Genomic DNA, 19,219 nt, shown 5'->3' on the forward strand with positions numbered 1-19,219 from the left:
GGATTGGGAATGGGGATGCTGCCTGTCCCTTGTCCTCTGTCCTCTATCCTCCTGCCCATCCCCCATCCTTCTTGCCCTTCCTCCATCCTCCAGGGTTTCACTTGGGCAAGTGATTGGGGGTCCCTTCCCCATTTTCCCTGCCCCGTTTTCCTTCCCAGCTGCTCCCCGCTGGTGTCAGCTTCTCCCATTGTTGTTTTCCCCACCACTCGTGTGCTGGGAGGACTTGGGATGTGCCCACCAACACAGCAGAACTCCCTGGGGTGCATGGGGACAAAAACCAGGGCAGGGCAGCTCCCATGGGCCCCCCTAATGGGGTCCCCATCCCACTGCCCAGGGAGGCCGTGCCAGATCCGGCAGCAGCGCAGATCCCGGCAGCAGCGGGGCTGGGCCCTTCCTGCGGCAGGAACCTCCCGAGGAGCCGTTTCCTCGTCGGGCGGCAGCGGGTCCCCTCCGCCACCGTCCCGTCCCGCCCGCCGAGGGGACAGGACGCGCCCCGAGCTGCAGCGGGGGCCGGGCACGCACCCGCCGCGGAGCCCGGCCCCGTCTCTCGTCGAGGCGGCAGCGGAAACCGGGCGAGTCGGGACCGGCCCGGCGCGGGCACGAGCGGCACCGCGGGCGCGCACCCGCCCCAGCGCCGGCCGCAGGTGAGAGCGGGGCTCGGGCACCGGGGCTCGGGGACCGAGGCTCGGGGGCTTTGGGGTCTCGGGCATGGTGGCGAGGATGGTGGCGGTGACCCCAGGGTGTTCCAGCAGGGTCGGGGGTTTGCGAACCCGCCGCGTAGGGCAGCAGCTCAGCGGGGACCCCGAGGGAGCTGAGCGGGGGGTCCTCGGCCCAGGAGGGGCTGGGCGCTGCCGTCACCTGCCCCTGCCCCGTGTCCCGCAGGCGGAGGCGCGGGGAGGCCATGGAGGCGGCGGAGCCGGCGGAGGAGGCGCTGGTGCTGGTGGAGTACGGCTTCGAGTACCGCGCCAAGGACGGCACCTTGGTCTCCATCAAGCCCAACGAGCGCTACGTCCTGCTCAAACGCACCAACCCGCACTGGTGGCACGTCCGCAGGAGCGGGGACGCCCGGCCCTTCTACATCCCGGCCCAGTACGTCAAGGAGCTGCCGCCCATCGCTGCCCCAGCCCCGCTTGACCCCCCGCCACCGGGACATGCTGCGGCGGAGCCGGCCGCGCTCGTCCCTCAGCCCCCGCCAGCCTACGAGTATCGCTTCATCGGGGCCGCCGAGCCGGGGCAGCCGGCAGGAGGGTGCCCGGTGCCCAGGAGGGACTCGGTGCCCAGGAGGGACTCGGTGGTCCAGAAGGATTCTGTGCCCAGGAGAGACTCGGTGCCCAGGAGGGACTCGGTGCTCCAGAAGGATTCTGTGCCCAGGAGAGACTCGGTGCCCAGGAGGGACTCGGTGCCCAGGAGGGACTCGGTGCCCAGGAGGGACTCACCACCATCACTCAGCTCTTTTCGGGTCCTGCCGGGGCTGACCCCGCACCCCGCTGAGCCTGTGAGACCTTCGCACTCCCTGGATGACCTGGCGAGGGTGACACCAGCAGCTCGCAGTGCCACTGCTGCCATGGGGGCGCGCGGGGACCCCCCCGGACACGCTCGGCCGCTCGGGAAGAGCCGCTCTGAGACCCTCTGCGCCTCCGGCAAGGACAGGGACGTGGCCAGGAGGTGGCCGGGGGCCGGCCCCGCGACTCAGGTACGGTGACATCCCCGCGGCTGTCCCCAAAAGCTGCGCTGGGGGGTGGTTAGCGGGTAGGGGTGTTGAGCGTCGCCCCCTCGGCTGACTCAGTGGCCGTGTTCCCCCACCATGACCCTGTGACCCCCGGCACAGAGTGGGGTGACACCCCGGCACCGCAGCCACTGCTGGGACACCCCACATCTCCCCACTGAGCTGACCCCGTGGGACAAACCTGCAGGCGACCCCACCGTAGGGGTTTGCCCGAATTAACCATTTCGGAGGTGTGAGGGACCCCACACACGGGGACCCCCCCCCCGCACACCCTCCACCCTCAGCCCCTGGCCCGTGCCTCAGTTCCCCCACCCTCATGGGCACCCCTGGGCTCTCTCAGCCCCCTGTTCTGCAGAATCCCGTGGTCTCTGGGGGGTCCTCTGCGTCACCCAGAGGGGTTTTGCAGCGATCCCTCAGGTTCCCGGAGCGATCCGGGATGAGCGGAGGCAGAAAGGGTTAACAGGGAAGCGCGGCAGCTCCTCCCTGCCGGGGCGGGAGCCTCACCTGGGCGCAGCACCCATTGACCGAGGTGGGTGCTGGGTGCACCCCGCACAGGCCAGCGCCCCGACACCCCAAGCCCCCGCTCACCCCACACCAGTAAGTAGCAAAGGGCTCTGCCCAGCACCCCCTGGGCTGCACCTCCCCGAGGGGGGCACCCAAGGGTGGGGGTCCCCGCCGGCCACCAAGGCGGGCGGGGCTACACAGGGTGAGACAGTGCCGGCAGAGGGGTGGGGCCCACGACCTTGTCCATTCCTCACTTGTCCCCGAGCACCTCACTTCGGAGTGACCCCGGACACCTGGAGCACCCCAAGCCTGGGTGTCCCCCACTTCAGGGAGGGCTGGAGGGATTGTGCCACCTGGGGGAGTTGCTGGAGGAAATGGGATATTGGTGGTGGGGGGCTGTGTTTTGCACCCCATTTTCCACCCCATTTTCACCTGATTTTCACCCCATTTTATACCTGGTGCCCCCAGCTGTGCCTTTTGCACACTCAAAGCCCCTGAGCCCCCTCTGGGGGTGACCCAGCGTAGTTCCCAACCCCAGTGCCACCATGGGAGCATTCCCCTTCCCTGCCCAAATCCACCCAGTGCCAAAACCATCCAGCACTGGGCATGGCAGGACCATGGTGGCCTCGGGCCTGCCACCCTCTGCACCCCATGGGATGGGATGGGATGGGATGGGATGGGATGGGATGGGATGGGATGGGATGGGATGGGATGGGATGGGATGGGCTGATCTCAGTGTTGTGGGGACACAGCAGCTCCAGATCAACTTCCATTTGATCAGTGTGACACCAGATGGGCCACCCAAAATCATCCTGGTGCAATTCCTGCTCAGCATCACCCTGGAGCAGTTCCTGCTCGCTTGCCTTGGCTTTGCCAGAGTGGGTGACGGGTGGCAGGTTGTGGGTGACGGGTGACAACAACCCCACGAGCAGCCAGTTCCGCCCTGGGCGTCTCTTCCGCTCCCCGAGCCTGGCAGGAAGCGCGGTGGGTGCAGGGCCCGGCTCAGGCGCCAGCGGCGTCACCGGAGCCCCGTGCTGTCCCCACGGCTGTGCCCACCCTGGTGCCCCCAGAGCTGCCCCGGTGTCACTGCCATGGGTGACCGGGTGCCAGGGGGGCCACGGCGGGCCCGGAGCAGGGCATTGCAGCTGCTGCACTTGGGGAAGGTAGGCAGCACCCAAGGGTGCTCCCAGCCGGGGGACAGGGGGGTGTTTTGGGGTCGCCCCTTGCCAGGCTCCCCCTCAGGTTTCCCTGGGGGTTTATGGGCACCGGCGGTGCCACAATGCCCATCCCTAAGCAGGGAGGGGCACCCAGCCCAACCCCTGTGGGGGTGAGGACCCCCCAGGGATGCACCCATAGGAGAGAGAGAGGTGCTGGGGGGCCTCAGTGCCAGGGATGCCCCATTGCCACCCCCGTGTCCCTTGTCCCCAGGAGGAGGGTGGACCCCCCAGTAGTTTCTGGCGCTGCGCACCATGGTGGGGGGTTGTGGGGTAGTGGGGGAAGGATGAGAGGTGCCACTCTGATCCAGGGTGTCCCCAAGGACAGTGCACCTACTGTCGCCTCCCTCGGGGTGATGGGCAGGGCTGGAGTTGGGACCTTTGTCCCCGCAGCCATTAGTGAGAGACTCAGGCTGTAAAGCCGGGGAGATCAAAGAGTGATAGGAGAGGGCTCCCCGCTGGCAGCACCCTCCTGGTCCCAGGGGACACATCCCCCTACCCCAGGCACCCCACGGGTGGGGTCAGCCAGGCTGGTGCGGGGGATGCTATTTTGGGATGTGGTGATGGGACTGTCTGGTTCAGCATCCGGCTCTGGGCAGGAGGCCGGGGCTGTGGGTGCTGGAAATGTCCCAGGGTGCAGGTAGTGAGAGTTCTGGGGTGCATGCGAGGGTGAGATGGGTGTGAGTTTTGGGGTGCTGGGGAGGTGGAAGCAGAGGCTGGGGGTGCAGGGGATGAGCAGGTTGGAGGTTTTGGGACTGCAGATGTCAGTGCAGAGGTTGTGGGTGTTCATGGTTCGGGTGTCAGTGATGTGGGTGCTGTATGCAGGGGGTGATGCAGGTACCAGTGATGCAGGTGTGAGTGATGCAGGTACCAGTGACACAGGTGCTGCATGAGTGGGTACCAGGGACACAGGTGTTGATATGTGGGTGACATGGGTACCAGTGATGGAGGTGCTGATGATGCAGTGACACAGGTGCCAGTGCTGCAGGTGCTGCTGCAGGTGCTGCATGCAGTGGGTCATGCAGGTGCCAGTGACATGGTTCTGGTTGTGAGGGTGCTGCCAGCAGCAGGTGACACAGGTGCTGGCACTGGGTTCCTCAGTGTCCCTCCATGTGCTTATCCCAGTGCCAGTGGGTGCTCCCTGCCCCACTCTGGGTGCTGTGAGTGCCCCTCTCCACCTCCTGGCCTCCCACCACTGGCACCTCCTGCCCCACACCTTTGGGCGCCCAGGGAGGGGGGCGACCCAGCAGCCAGGGCAGGATCCAGCCCCTCGGTGCCTCACCCATCGGGGTACCACCCGGACACCACAGCGGGGACATCCCAGGAATGCCATCCCAGCTCAGTAGTGACACATCCGTGTTCCCCCAGGCACGAAAGGAGTCAGAGGAGACACCTGATCCCATCTACCTCAACATCCAGGAGCTGCGGGAAGAGGCCGCCGCCCGCTCGGCCCCAGAGGAGCCCGGCGGCTCCGTGTCGGACTGGGAAACCCACACGGACACGGACAGTGGACATTTGTTTTATTACAACCCGGTGACGGGCGAGACCACGTGGGATTGTCCCTTCGGGCAGGCGGCCGATGGAGTGAGTCCCGCCGCCTCTCCCGCCTCCTCGCTCGCACACAGCCCGGAGCTTCCCGAGTGGGAACAGCACGTGGATGAAGGAAGCGGACAGACTTTTTTCTATAATTCGGTGACAGGTGAGACGTCGTGGGACCCCCCCACTGCAGGAGACACGGGCAGCCCCCGGGAGATCCCTGGGGGGACGCGGTACGGTGCCATGGAGCAGAGGGTGAGCACCCGGCGAGGCGCGGGCGTGGGCTTGGGGTGGGGCAGAGACAGGGGTGGGAGTGGAGATGAAAAAGGGATGGGAATGGAGATGGAAATGGGATGGGAGTGGAGACAGGGATGGGAGTGGAGATGGAAATGGGATGGGAGTGGAGACAGGGATGGGAATGGACCTGAAAAAGGGATGGGAGTGGAGACAGGGATGGGAGTGGAGACAGGGATGGGAATAGAGGTGAAAATGGAATGGGAGTGGAGACAGGAATGGGATTGGAGATGAAAAAGGGATGAGAGTGGAGACAGGGATGAATGTGGAGAGAGGGATGGGATTAGAGACAGGGATTGGAATGGAAATGGAGAAGGGATGGCATGAAAATGGAGACAGATTGGGATTGAGAAATACGTGGGAGATGCAATGGAGATGAAAACATAGAGACAGATGGGAATGGAGATGAAGACAGATGAAGATGGACATGGGTATGGATACAGGGATGTAGGAAAGGACGAGAATACAGATGGAGACGGGGATGGGATGAAAATGGAGGCAGAGCTGAAGATCGAGAAAGGATGGGAAATTAATATGGAAACAAAGATGGAGATAGGGAATTGGGAACAGATAGAGGGATGTAGAAAGGGAGGGGAATGGAGATGGAAACAGGGATGGGATGGAGATGGAGACAGGGATGAAGTTGGAGATAGGAGACAGAGATGGGAATGAAGATGAAGGTGCAGATGAAGATGGACAATGGAATGGATACTGGGATTGAGTTGGAGATGGAAACAGGAATGAGAATGGAGATGGAGGCAGGGATTGAGATGGGAATGGAGACGAAAATGGGAATGGAGATGATGGAGACGGGGCAGCGCCCAGCTGGGCGAGCAACACAGAGATGCAGATCTCTTGGCTGGGCACAAGATCTTGAACTTTCTTTTCTCTCCAGCCACCCACTCCAGAAACGGATTATCCTGACTTGTCTCCAGATGAGCTGGAGTGTTATCCTGAGGAAGACTATTCGCCTGTGGGCTCCTATGAGCAGGGGGCCTCTCTCTGCCTGTCCCCGAGGCGCCCTGAGGAGCTGGGCTCGCCCCCGGGCTGGTATGGGCACGGCCACCCCGAGGGACTCATGTTCTACCCCGAGCACTTCGCCCCTGACACGGTACGGGAGAGGGGTGGGGATAGGGACTGGGACAGGGTTGAGGATGGGGATGGGGCCAGGGAAAGGGACAGGAAATGGAAGAGGGATGAACAAAGGGATAGGAACTGGGATGGAGATGGGGATGGGTTATGGACAAGGACAGGGACAGTAATGGGGACGGAGACAGGAGCAGGGACAGGGAAAGATGCAGACAGGGGTGACTGCCAGGGATAAACATCCTCACAAACCCACAGAGCAGGGGCTGCAGGGGCTCTGGGGTGCCGTGGATGCATGGCCCAGCCCCCTCCTGGCAGGGGCACCTTGGGCTTTACCTGACCCCTCCCTGCCCAGGTGCCATTGGGCGGCCGCCACGAGCGGGCCAGCAGTGGCTCCAGCCAGGACAGCGGGCTCTTCGCCTGGCACGGCGCCGTGTCACCGGCACCGGGCAGCAAGGAGGACAAGGTGAGCACCCAGGGAGGGGCACCCAGCCTGCCCTCGCCCCAGCACCAGGGACAGCAAGGGCCAAGTTTGACACCCCACCTTCACTTTCCAGTTTAAAAGCCTAGAAAAAGCCGGGGTTCTCAACCGGACCAAGACAGTGGACAGAGGGAAGCGGCTCCGGTAAGGACATCCCGGTGTCCCCTGCCACTGGAGACAGGAGGCCAGCAGGGGGAAGGGGCTGTGCTATCCCTGTGTGACCCCTGCTCCCCTCCCCAGGAAGAACTGGAGCTCCTCCTGGACTGTGCTGGAAGGGGGAATCCTCACCTTCTTCAAGGACTCCAAGCACTCAGCTGCCAGTGCCTTGGTAAGAGCCCCAGTGGCCTTGGGGCAGGGCAGCTCCCATGGCATGGGACCAGCACCCATGAGACAGGGCCAGCACCCATGGGACTGGACAAGGACTCCCAGGATGTGGCCAATATGTGTAGGATAGGGGCAGAACCCACAGGGAACACAGCGCTGGCCTCACCTCTGGGGTGGGGGTTCAGGGCTCTGTCTAGGGTGTGCAGAGGCTCTTGGGGCAGGGGGACCATGGCCAGCACCCACAGAATGGGACCAGCATCCACAGGACAGGGCAAGGATCCACAGGATAGGATTGAAGCTGCGGGATGGGACCGGCACCCATAGGATGAGGCCAACATCCAGGGGACAGGGCCAGCATCCACAAAATAGGACCCCCAGCACTGTGGGGAGGAATCAGCACTTGAAGGATGGGACCAGGACCCACAGGCCAGGGCAGGTGCCCTGCACAGGGACCTCAGCACCGGGACGTGTCTGCTCACCCCCCGCACACCCAGGCTCCCTGCAGGGGTGGCAGTGTCGGAGCGGCCGGCACTGGTGGGAGCCAGCAGGAGGAAGCAGAGCCAGCCCCAGTCCCCCCCCGGGTCCAGCCCCCCCCGCGGTGCCCAGCAGCTGCCACCGGATGCAGAAGTTGCCGTGGGTCTTGCAACACCCTGTGGTGACAGCAACGGGGGGGAGGAAGGCAGGGGACCCACAGCTGGGGAGACAGTGCTGGCCCCACCTCGGGAATTCAGGGCTCTGTCTGGGGGTCCAGAGGTCCTGGGGCAGGGGGACCGTGGCCAAAGCACCCCAAAATCCAGGATATGGGGAGAAACAGTGGGTCTGATGCAAAATCGCTTGCAAAATCCCCCTCCTTGGGGACAGCCACCTTCTCCCTTCCTGCAGTGTCACTGAAAGGGACCCCAAAGCCGGAGCCCCCCCCAGGGTCCCTAGGGAGGGCTGGGAATGTCCCTTGAGGTGATGGCAGTCCTAGGACCTGGCTGTCCTCAAGCTGGTGGCCATGACCCTCACCCCACCTGTGTCCTAGTCCTGCAGAGACCATAGGAGGGGACAGAGAAGTCCCACAAAGGACATCTGGCAACTTTGCCCTTTCTGGAGGAGTGCCAGTCATTCTTGCTTCTGCCAATTTATGTGCCTTTGATCTTTGATGGGATCCCTGGCGACAGAGTGTGGGCATCAAAGATCAAAGGAGGTTCCTGCAGAGGAGGGCAGCCCACACCCCCCAGCAGGATCCCGGTGTCCCTGTCCCCTCTGGGCAGGTGCCACCCTCATTCCCTTGTCCCCACAGAGGCACCCCAGCACCCTGACCACCCCCGAGCACACGGTGAAGCTGCACGGGGCCACCCTCACCTGGGCCGGCAGGGACAAGTCCAGCAAGAAGAATGTCCTGGAGGTGAGCAGGTGACAGCAGGAGGGACACTGGTCACACCCCAGGTCCACACGTGGCCCACAGAGCAGTGCCATACCTGCCCAGTTCATCCCAGCAGGGAATGGAAGTGGGGACACTGGGGACGTGCCAGGGTGGGAGTACAGGGACTGGCACAGCCGGTCACTGTCCCGTTCTGATGGGCACGGAGAGGCCACCAAGGGACATCCTGGCTCCCAGAGGGGCTTTGCACAGGCAGGAGCCACTCCAGCTCCCCGCAGCCGGCACCATTTGGTGTCATCGCAGCTGGCGCCTGGCTCAGCCACATCCTGGTTCCCAAATCCGCGTGGTTGCGGCAGCCCCGTGCCCTTTCCCTGACCTTTGCCTGTCGCTCCGGCAGCTGAGGACTAGGGAGGGCTCGGAATTCCTCATCCAGCATGACTCGGAGCAGATCATCACCGCCTGGCACAAGGCCATCGCCGACAGCATCGGCCGGAGGGTGAGCAGGGCTCCCCACCCCGCGGCCGCCCCGGGCCGGGCCCGCGTCTAACGGTGCCGCTTCCGTAGGGCTCCGACATCCCCGGAGAGGAGGAGGCCGAAATTCGGGCTGAATTCGGCTCCCGGGAGAGGCTGGGGGGCGGCGAGGAGCGGAGGGCAGGTGAGCACGGGCACCCGGGATGGGCACGGGGGCCGGGCAGTGCCACCCACCCTGCGGGCCCCGGGCTGGGGAGCGCCCGGGCGGACTCTGGGGACGGTGCTGACGTGTGCCGTGTCCCCGGCAGCGGCCGGGCAGGTGACGGGCAGTGCCGAGAGTGACACCAGCCGAGTCCGGAACAAACTCCGCAAGTTCCTGCAGAGGCGGCCGACGATGCAATCCCTGCGGGAGAGGGGCTACATCAAGGGTGGGTGTGCGGGGCAGGGTCGGGGGGTGCTGGCAGGGGGCTGGATCGAGGATTCGTGCTGGGATGAGGGCAAATCCACAGTGGGATGGCGTGTTGGGATAGGGCCTGTCAAGGGTGGGTGCTGGAATGGGGCTGAGTCCCTCGGGATGTCTGCAGGCTGGAGGGCAAGAGGGGACTGCCAGGGCTGGAGCTGGGACAGCCAAGGGGGAGCTGGGACACTGGGTTGAGTGACCAAGCCCAAGCCTGACCCAACATCTTGGTGATGGGCTCGGGCATGTCCCATCACCTCCAGCCACCCTGGTGGGACATTCCTATGGGAACAAGACCCTCTGTCCCCAACCCTGTCCCCCACTAGCCACCATCCTGGTGTCCCCTGGCCATGCTCATGTCCCTGCTGTGTTCCTAGACCAGATTTTTGGCTGCTCGCTGGTGGCCCTGTGCGAGCGGGAGCGAGGGACGGTGCCACACTTCGTCCTGCAGTGCATCTGGACCGTGGAGAGGAGAGGTACAGGGGACAGGGACAGCCTGGGACACCAGCATGGGGACATGGGGACAGCTCCAGCAACAGCCTACATGGGATGTTCAGGTTTTCCTTGGAAGCCTGGTACTGGCTCCTGTGGGCACTGACACAGCTGTACTGGTCACTGTCACCATGTGCCACCTGGCTGTGGGCACCCTCCAGGGGACAGCAGGGACACATGGGGACACATGAGGGAATGGAGTTCCCTCAAGAGTGCCTAATGTCCCATCCCAGCATGGATTGTTTAACTGGGAGCTTTTCCCCATCTCCACCTGCCCAGGTCTGGACATCGATGGGCTGTACCGGGTCAGTGGCAACCTGGCCACCATCCAGAAACTGCGCTACAAGGTGGAGCACGGTACGGTCACCCACGGTGACAGTGGGGACAGTGGGGTATCACCCCCTTCAGGGGCAGAGGGACAGGGGAGGGGGCAGCCAGGGACCCATCCCTGGGGCTCTGGACACAGCTGAGATGCTGCCCCACCCCCAGACGAGCATCTGGACCTGGATGACGGGCGCTGGGAGGACATCCACGTTGTCACCGGGGCACTGAAGCTCTTCCTGCGGGAGCTGCCAGAGCCACTCGTCCCCTTCAGCCACTTCGACAAGTTCATCGCTGCCATCAGTGAGGGACAGGGACAGGGGTGGGATGGGATGGGATGGGATGGGATGGAATCCATGGGATGGGATCCATGGGACGGGATCCATGGGACGGGATGGGATGGGATGGAGACAAGGATGGGAACTGGGATCAGACAGAGATGGGATGGGGAAGGGTACAAGGATGGGGCTGGGGACAGGAATGAGATAGAAAAGGGATGGCAATGGAGACAGGAACTGGGATGGGGGGGATGATGGAGATGGGGATGAGGATGGGGACAAGGATGGGATGAGGATGGGAATGGAGGTGGGGACAGAGATGTTGTGATTGCTGGAGCCAGCACCCCACCGTGCCTTCCCTCCCTGGCAGAGATCCAGGACCCGTCCATGCGGGGCCACTGCATCCGGGACCTGGTGCTGTCCCTGCCACCCCCCCACCATGACACCATGAAGGTCCTTTTCCGCCACCTCTGCAGGTGACACCCCCTTGTTCCCTCAAACCCAATGCAGTGTAGGAAGGCAGAACGCGACTCTGGGGACAGGCCCCGGGGTCAGGGCCATGCTGGTGACACTCCCCTGTCCTGCAGGGTGGTGGAGCACAAGGAGGAGAACCGCATGTCAGTGCAGAGCGTCGCCATCGTCTTCGGCCCCACGCTGCTGCGGCCGGCCAGCGAGGAGAGCAACATGGCCATGCACATGGTCTTCCAGAACCAGGTGGTGGAGCACATCCTCAACCACTATGGATACATCTTCCCTGATGGATAAACCCTGGGGATGAGCCTGGCAGTGGGGACTTGATGGAGCAGCGTCTCCAGGAAGGACTTGGCCATGTGTCACCTCGGTGGTGGCTCCATGGAGACCCGGCTCGAGGGAGGGACACCCCAGGGGGTTCTCCTTGGCCACCCCGTCCCACAGGGGCTGGATGTGGGGGGCCGGGCCCCAGGGGGTGTGTGGGGCTCGGGGGGGGTCCCCGTGGTCAGTGGAGCCCTGCAGTGCCCCCCTGGAGCCGGCATTCCCGGGTGGCAGCAGGGAGGGGCCGGCAGGCAGGGCCTGCTGGGCGGTGGCACCGGCGCCAGGGAGGGGCCGGGCAGTGCCATGGCTGCAGCCCCTGCCCCGATCCCAAATAAAGAGCCCATGCAGACAGCGCTGAGGTGTTGCTGCCAGGACAAGGGGACATCCCAGGGACGTGGGTGGCACAGCAGGGGCTCGGTGCTCCTTGGCTCCTGGTGATCCTCAGGGACACCACATGGACTTCGTACCCCATAAGGATGAGGGGACCTGGGACACCATTCCTGGCTGGTGTCACCAAGCACTGTGTCACCACAGACAGCGAGACGTGATGAGAGCCACACAGTCGCGGGACAGGAGTTCCCATCACCCAGAGCCACCTCCTGGGGTGGGGGCACTTTGGGTCATGACACAACCAGGACTGGATGGGATGAAAAAGGATGGCAAGGAACATGCTGAAGTGCTTTGGGACATCATGGGGACAATAAAGGGCATGGCAGGGACACGAGGAGGAGGTATGGGGACATGGGACACATGTCCCTCGCTTTGAAACACAGCAAGGACAGCACATGGCAGCAGGTGGGGACACAGGGATGGCTGGGGTACAGAGGAGACATTTGGGGACAGCAAGGGCATTTCGGGGTGTGTTGGGGATGTAAAGGGGCCAGGCTGGACTGCAGTGGGGACACTTTGGGACAAGACAGAGACACTTTGGGGTGCAGTGGGATCACTTTGGGGCACAAGGATTTTCAGGACACAAAGGAAAACCTCAGGAGTGCAGGGACGGAGGTTTGGGACACAATGGGGACAATTTGGAATGCAACTGGGACACTTTGGGACATAAGGGGACACAACTGGGGACAGGAAAGGGACTGTGTGGAATGCAGGGGGGGAATTTGGGGGTACAAGGGGATGCCTGGGGGGACAAGACAATGCTTCGAGGGTGCAGCAGGGGCACTTTGGGACTGAACGGAGCCACCTCGGGGTGCACTGGAGCCAGACTGGAGCACAAGGAGGTACTTTGTGACACGAGGGGATTCTTCAGGAGCGCAGTGGGAGTACTTTGGGACATTTTGGGACACTTTTGGATGCATGGGACGCACTTCAGAACTTTGCAAAGCGCAGGGGCCCTCGGGCCCCCTCGGGGCGGGAGGGGGGCGGTGCCGGGGGCAGAGCCCGGCCGATCCTCGCTCCCACCCCGCTCCCTCTCTGCTCCCTCCCCGCTCCCATCCCGATCCCACCCCGCTCCCGGCCCCGCTCCGCGCCCCCCGCCCGGCTCCATCTTGTTCGCGGCCGCGGCGGAGCCGCTCCAGGTGCGGGGGTCCGGGAGGGATTGAGGGGACCCGGGAGGGTCGCAGGGACCCGCCGAGGGAGCTGGGAGGGGATCTCCCGCCCGGGAACCCCCCCAGGTATCCCCCAACCCCCACGGGACCCCAGGCGCTGTAGGGGACCCTGGGAGCGATCCCTCCCATAGAGCCGTGTCGGGACCCCCCAGAGACCCTCACCCCCACCTCTGGGCCTCCGGAACGACCCCAGGGCCAAGAAGGACCCCATCAGCCCCATGACCCCCCGGTAACCGGGACTGTGCGGGACCGGGAACCGCCAGCAGCGATCCCCCGCCCCCGATCCCCCCAGACAAACACCCTCGGGTCCTCCCTCCAGCAGCGACCCCCCCACACCCCTCCCCAGACACTCTCAGAGCCCCCTGAACCCCCTAAACAGCAAAGCTCCCACCACCAGATCCTCCCAGGATCCACTCAGCAGATCACTCATCCCCCCTCACAGAGCTTCACGGGACCCCCAGCAGCCCCCACACCCCCCCAGACCCTCACAGGGACTCTCCAGACACCCCCCAGCAGCAGCCCCTCCTCCCATATCCTCGTAGGGCCCACCCAGCATCAAAGCCCCCACTCCCAGGAACCCCAGCAGTGTGCCCCCACTCCCAGGAACCCCAGCAGTGTGCCCCCACTCCCAGACCCCCCCCCAAACCCCCCAGCAGAGTCCCCCCATCCCAGAACCTCCCAAACCCCTCTCCCAGTGCTCCCCCAGGCTCCCCCTTTCCCATTGGAGCACGTCCCACCTTCCCTGATGGTGCTGGGCAGGGTCCGACCCCAGCCCAGCCGGGACAGGGACACTCCCCGAGGCTGGGGGTGGCGCTGGGGACACTTTGTGGGGGCCTGGGGACGCCCCCGGGGCTGTGCCCCCTCCAGGACCAGGCACCAGGGGGTTACAGCAAAAGCAGCTTTGGCAGCCAAAATCCCTCTTAAGGCTTTAATCGCAGTGAGAAAGTGGCGGAGGGGGGACGGGGGGAGCACCCTGTCCCCCCCTCACTGTCCCCAACCCGTGGGGTTGCAGGACAACTGCAGCCAGGCTGGAAATCTAAGCCAAATCCCTAAACCTGGCTTAAAATTCAGTGGGATTTAGGGGCGAAAGAAAAAAAGGGGGAGGGGAGGGGGGGAAGCAGTGGGGCCGGAGGGTTTTGGGGGCCCATCCCGCACCCCCTTCCGTGGGGGGCCCAGGTGTGAGTCAGGGGGCGAAGGTCGGTGTGGCCGTGTTTGCACACCCGGCACGGAAGTGGCACCGTCCCCGCGTGTCCCCGTGTCCCGCCCGGCGGTGCCTCCCGGCTGGAGCAGGTAGGGAGGGCAGGGATGGAGCCCCCGGCCCGCGGGGTGCGCACGGGGGGTCCCCCCGCAGGGTGGGAACCCCACAGGGACTGCCGGTCCATCCGGGTGGGGACAGGGGGTCCCCTGGACCTGGTATGGCTGGTGTCCTGCCGTCCATGGGGACAGGGACACCAGGCCCTGCTACTGCAGCAGAGCTGGCTTGGGGGCTCCCAGGGCCCAGCTGGGATCAGATTTGGGGGATCCCCATGGAAAGGGGGCTCTGGAGGTCCACATGACACAGGAATCAGAACTGGGGGCTCTGGGGGTCCCTGTGGCCCCATAGGGACAGGAACTCTGGGCTCCCTATAGGGATCAGTCTCTGGGGTGCCCATGGCCCCATAGGGAAAGGCTCTGGGGGTCTCCATGTTCCCATAGGGACAGGGCTGTTTGTGTCCCCAAAAGGACACACTTTGGGGGTCCCCACACCCCCCTATGGCCCAGGCCTTGCTCTCCTGACCCCAGTCCCCGTCCCCCTTGTCCCCATAGCCATGGTGATGGGATGAGGGCAGCCCCCCAAATCCTGCTGTACCCCACACCCAGAGTCACTGCATGCCCCAGGTGACACTGCCTCTAGAAAGACCCTGGGGACAGAGGGGTGACAATCTGGGGGTGTCACCAGGTCCTGGCTGGGTGTTTTGGGGTGCGGGGTGGAGAGCAGAACATGTGTGGGGCTCCAGTCCCCGGTGCCCCTGTCACTGCAGCCCCAGCGTGCTGTGATGGCCCCGGACGCCTGAGCCCCTGCGGCGGGGACGAGCCATGGAGACCGTTGTCATTGTGGCCATCGGGGTGCTGGCCACCATCTTCCTGGCGTCCTTCGTGGCGCTGGTGGTGGTGTGCAGGCAGCGCTACTGTCACCCCAAGGACCTGCGCCACCACTATGACACCAAGTGAGTGACCCACAGGGGTGGCAGCATCACTGTCCCCACCAGGGAGGGACTGCAACCCCCCTGGACTGGGGACAGTGCTGGGGACATGTTCACTATCATCAAGGAGACAGTGTGGGGGACATGTCCACAGTCATCGGGGGGACAAAGATGGGGACACATCCACTATCATCAGGGGGACAGAGATGGGGACACATTGGCCATCATCAGAGGGACAAAGATGGAGACATGTCCCCGTCATCTAGGGAACAAAGACGGGGACACATCCATTTTAGTCAGGGGGATGATGTAGGGGATGTCCAGCATCATCTGAGGGAAGAAGTTGGGGACATATCCACATCAACAGGGGGACAAAGATGGGGACACGTCCACCAGCACCAGGGCCATGGGGGCTGTGGGGCAGCCCAAGGAGGTGGCCCTTGGTGGGATGTCCCCCATGTCTCTGACAGACCCATCGTGGACCTGATGGGGACCACGGAGACGCCGTCAGAGCCCTCGGAGCTGGAGCTGGACGACGTGGTCATCACCAACCCCCACATAGAGGCCATCCTGGAGAACGAAGACTGGGTCGAGGATGCCTCGTGAGTGTCCCCTCTGTCCCCCCACTGCTGGGGACCCCTGTGCAGTGCTGGGGACCCCTATGCAGTGCCAGGCCCCCATCATGGGATGCAGGGGACAGGTTTGGAGGTCACCAAGCCATGGGGATGGTACTCAAGATGGTCTTGGGGTGGGAATATTCCCACAGGTCTGGGGGACATTGGGTGTGGGCTGGCGGGAGAGGGGGGACACACAGGGGACAAGGGCAGAGCAGGGGGGACACAGGTGGATTCACACCTTCCTCCCTCTCCACAGGGGTCTGGTGTCCCACTGCATCGCCATCCTGAAGGTGAGTGAGGGCATGGCACTGGTGGCAGTGCTGACACTGGTGGTACTGGTGACACTGGTGGCAATGGCAGCACTGGTGGTACTGGTGGAGCTGTGCTACTGGTAGGCAGTGGTGGCACCAGTGGCACTAGTGACATTGGTGTCAATGGTGGGCAGCACTTGTGACAATGGTGGCAATGGTGACATTGTTGGTACTGGTGGCACTGGTGCTGATGGTGGCACTGAGTGCCCACTGCTGTCCCCCAGATCTGTCACACGCTGACGGAGAAGTTGGTGGCCATGACCATGGGCTCAGGCGCACGCGTGAAGTCCCCAGCCAGCCTGGGTGACATCATCGTGGTGGCCAAGCGCATCAGCCCTAGGTGACAGGGGATGTCTGGGGGGTCCCAGGGCTCTTGGGTGGGGTCCTGTGGCTCTGGGCTGTCCCCAGGGACTGGGGGGAAAAATTCCAGGGCTCTGGAGAATCCCCAGAGATTTGGGACAGGGTGGGTCTGGAGGGATCATGGGGGCTCTGGGGATGTCCCAGGGCTGGGGAGGGGGTCCTGAGCACTGGGGAGGACCCTGGGGACTCTGGAGGGAAACCTGAGGACTTCAGGGGTGTCCAGGGACTCTGAGAGGTGTCCCAGGGCCCTGGGGTAATTTTGGGACTCTGGGAGGAGTTCTGGGTCTCAGGGGGTTCCTGAGGTTCTGTGGGGTTCCTGGGGCTCTAGGGGGGATCCCAGAGCTCCAAGAGGGCTGGGGTGGGTGGGCTCGAGGGACAGTGTTAACCCCATGGGTCACCACAGTGTCCCTGGGGTTAACGCTGTCCCCACCGCAGGGTGGATGACGTGGTGAGATCCATGTACCCCCCGCTGGACCCCAAACTGCTGGACGCGAGGTGACAGCGGCAGGAAGGACAGGGACACTCCTGGGTGGGGGATACCTGTGGATGGGGACACCCCCCCGTCCCATACCACACCTCTGGGGACAGCCCCACTCTGGGGACAAGCCCAGTCCAGGGGACCGAGACCACAGGGAGCAAGCAGATCCCAGAATATCCCAGGTTGGGAGGGACCCCAAGGCTAATCCCTGGCCCCCAACAATCCCACCCTGGGCATCCCTGGCAGATCCGTCACCCTCCTGGAGATGCCAGAGCTCCAGGACCATTCCCTGGGGAGCCTGGGCAGTGCCCAGCACCCTCTGGGGGCAGAACCTTTCCCTGAGATCCACCCCAACCCCCTGTGACACAACCTCAGGCCATTCCCGGGGTCCTGTCCCTGGTCACCACAGGCCAACTGGGGGCCACGCTGCTGCTGAGGAAGCCACATGGGGTAGGGCCGTGACAGGGCAGTGACATGGCAGTGACAGCCCCGTGTCCCCGCAGGGCCACGGCGCTGCTGCTGTCGGTCAGTCACCTGGTGCTGGTGACCCGCAGCGCCTGTCGCCAGCCAGCCGCTCGCCACTGGGTCGAGCGGTCACTGGCGGCCGCCGAGGAGCACATGGCCGTGCTGCGCCAGGCCGCCATGGCCACCGAGCCCGAGCGGCCACCAGCCCCTGGAGAGCCCCCCCGCCAGGAGCAGTCGGCCATCTGACCCCAATAAAGGCCCCGTGTGCCCCAACCCCGCACGGCGGCTCTGGGACGGGCTGGTGATGTGGTGTCTGCATCGACAGGGGTCTGGGGGGGATTGGGGGTGTTGAAGGGGAGGTTGGGGGTCTAGGGAGGGATTGGGGGGCTTGGGAGGGAGTGTGGAGGGGTTTAGAGGGGATTTCGTGGGGCTGGAGGTGGATTTGGAGGGGTTGAGGGGCTTGGGGGGGAGGGGGTTGGAGGGGTTTAGAGGGGACTTCAGGGTGCTGGAGGGGGATTTGGAGGGGCTGCGGGGTCTAGGGAGGGGTTGAGGGACTTGGGAGTGTGGAGAAAGGTTGGAAGGGGGCTTTAAAGGATTTTGAAGGGTTTGGAAGGTTGGAGGTGGTTTGGGGGGTTGGAGGGGGATTTGGAGGAGTTGGGGTCTAGGGAGGGTTTGGGGGACTTGGAATGGAGTATGGGGTTTGGAGGGGTTGGGAAAGCTAGAGGTGGTTTGGAGGCTTGGAGGCAGATTTGTTGGGGTTGGGGGTCTAAGGAGGGTTTTGTGGGGCTTGGGATGGAGTTTGGAGGGGTTTGAGGGTTATGGAGAGGATTTCAGGGTGTTGGACCAGGAATTTGAGGAGCTGGGGGTCTAGGGAGAGGCTGGGGGTCTGGGAAGGGAGTGTGGAGGGAGGTTGGCATGGACTGAAAGGGATTTGGAAGGGTTGGGAAGATCAGAGGTGGTTTAGGGTGTTTGCAAGGGATTTGGGGTGTTGGAAGGGGAGGTTTGGGAGTTTAGGGAGGGTTTGGAGGGAGTTGAAGAAGTTGAGGGAGTTTTAAAGGGAGTGTTGGAGTGGTTGGAAGAGGTTTGGAGTGAATTTCCTCGGACTGGGGGGTGATTTGGGGGAGTTGGGGGAGAATGAGGGAGTTGGTGTAGGAGGGGAAATGGGAGTTTAGGGAATGTTTGGGGTTTGGGGAGGTGGAGGGGGTTTGGAGGGGCATTGGCATTGGAGGGGATTTAGGGGAGCTTGGAGGGGGATGGAAAAAGCTTGGACAGGGAGGTTGGAGGATTTGAGGAGGGTTGGAGAAGTTGAAGTGGTCTTTGGGGCACAGGGGTTTGGAGGGGATTTGGAAAGGATTTAGGGGCACTGGTGGGCATTGGCAGGGAGGATGAGGGAGCTGGGGAGCAAAGATTGGAGTTTTGGGAGGGTCGGGGAGATTGAGGAGGACTGGAGGGGGCTGTGGGGGCTGGTGGAAGTTTGCGGGGGGTGGGGAGAATTTGGGGGGCTGTGGGGGGCTGGAGGTCCTGCCTGCCCTGGGAGCAGGGCCTGGAGGGCTCCGAGACACCGAGGGGCAAAACCCTGAGACAAGGCAGGAGCATCTGTGCTCTTGACGGGGGTCTGTGCCCTGACAAGGCACAAGGGGCACAAGGGGTTTCTGCCCCGGGGAGGGGGCCTGGGGCCACACAGTGGGGCTCAAGGCTGCAGACAGAGGGGTCCCTGCCTGGGCAAGGGGGTCTGTGCAGTCCACCCTCGGGCAGGGCGGTCTGAAGGCTCCCTGTGCCCCGGGCAGGGCGGTCTGAGGGCTCCCTGTGCCCGGGCTGTGGGGTCTCTCATCGGGCAGGGCGGTCTGAGGGCTCCCTGTGCCCGGTATGTGTCCCCCCTCAGGGCAGGGCGGTCTGAGGGCTCC

At 63.9% G+C, this 19,219-nt stretch overlaps 2 protein-coding genes across 3 annotated transcripts; both read left to right on the forward strand.

The window, feature by feature from the left end:
• Positions 1–9: 9 nt before the first annotated feature.
• Positions 10–11,734, forward strand: ARHGAP27 (Rho GTPase activating protein 27). The gene is given in 18 exon segments (XM_064399719.1): positions 10–371; positions 373–469; positions 472–644; positions 883–1,693; positions 4,813–5,235; positions 6,170–6,385; positions 6,716–6,826; positions 6,918–6,985; positions 7,082–7,169; positions 8,451–8,555; positions 8,929–9,027; positions 9,096–9,186; positions 9,311–9,430; positions 9,837–9,935; positions 10,231–10,308; positions 10,441–10,575; positions 10,921–11,026; positions 11,138–11,734. Coding segments are annotated over 18 exon segments (3,360 nt in total). The 3' UTR covers positions 11,316–11,734.
• A 1,042-nt stretch (positions 11,735–12,776) lies between these two features.
• Positions 12,777–17,603, forward strand: TMEM98 (transmembrane protein 98). Of its 2 annotated transcripts, none has more exons than XM_064400119.1 (7): positions 12,777–12,871; positions 14,923–15,108; positions 15,555–15,686; positions 15,958–15,991; positions 16,237–16,352; positions 16,808–16,867; positions 17,354–17,603. In XM_064400119.1, exons 2-7 carry the CDS (start codon positions 14,978–14,980, stop codon positions 17,559–17,561), a joined length of 681 nt encoding a protein of 226 aa, XP_064256189.1. In that variant the 5' UTR covers positions 12,777–12,871; positions 14,923–14,977; the 3' UTR covers positions 17,562–17,603. The 2 variants fall into 2 exon arrangements, with proteins under 2 accessions (XP_064256189.1, XP_064256190.1); XM_064400120.1 differs by lacking the exon at positions 12,777–12,871 and adding an exon at positions 14,052–14,191.
• The last annotated feature ends 1,616 nt before the right edge of the window (positions 17,604–19,219 follow it).

Source organism: Passer domesticus, chromosome 27 (assembly GCF_036417665.1).
Source record: "Passer domesticus isolate bPasDom1 chromosome 27, bPasDom1.hap1, whole genome shotgun sequence".
NCBI classification, from domain to species: Eukaryota; Metazoa; Chordata; class Aves; order Passeriformes; family Passeridae; genus Passer; species Passer domesticus.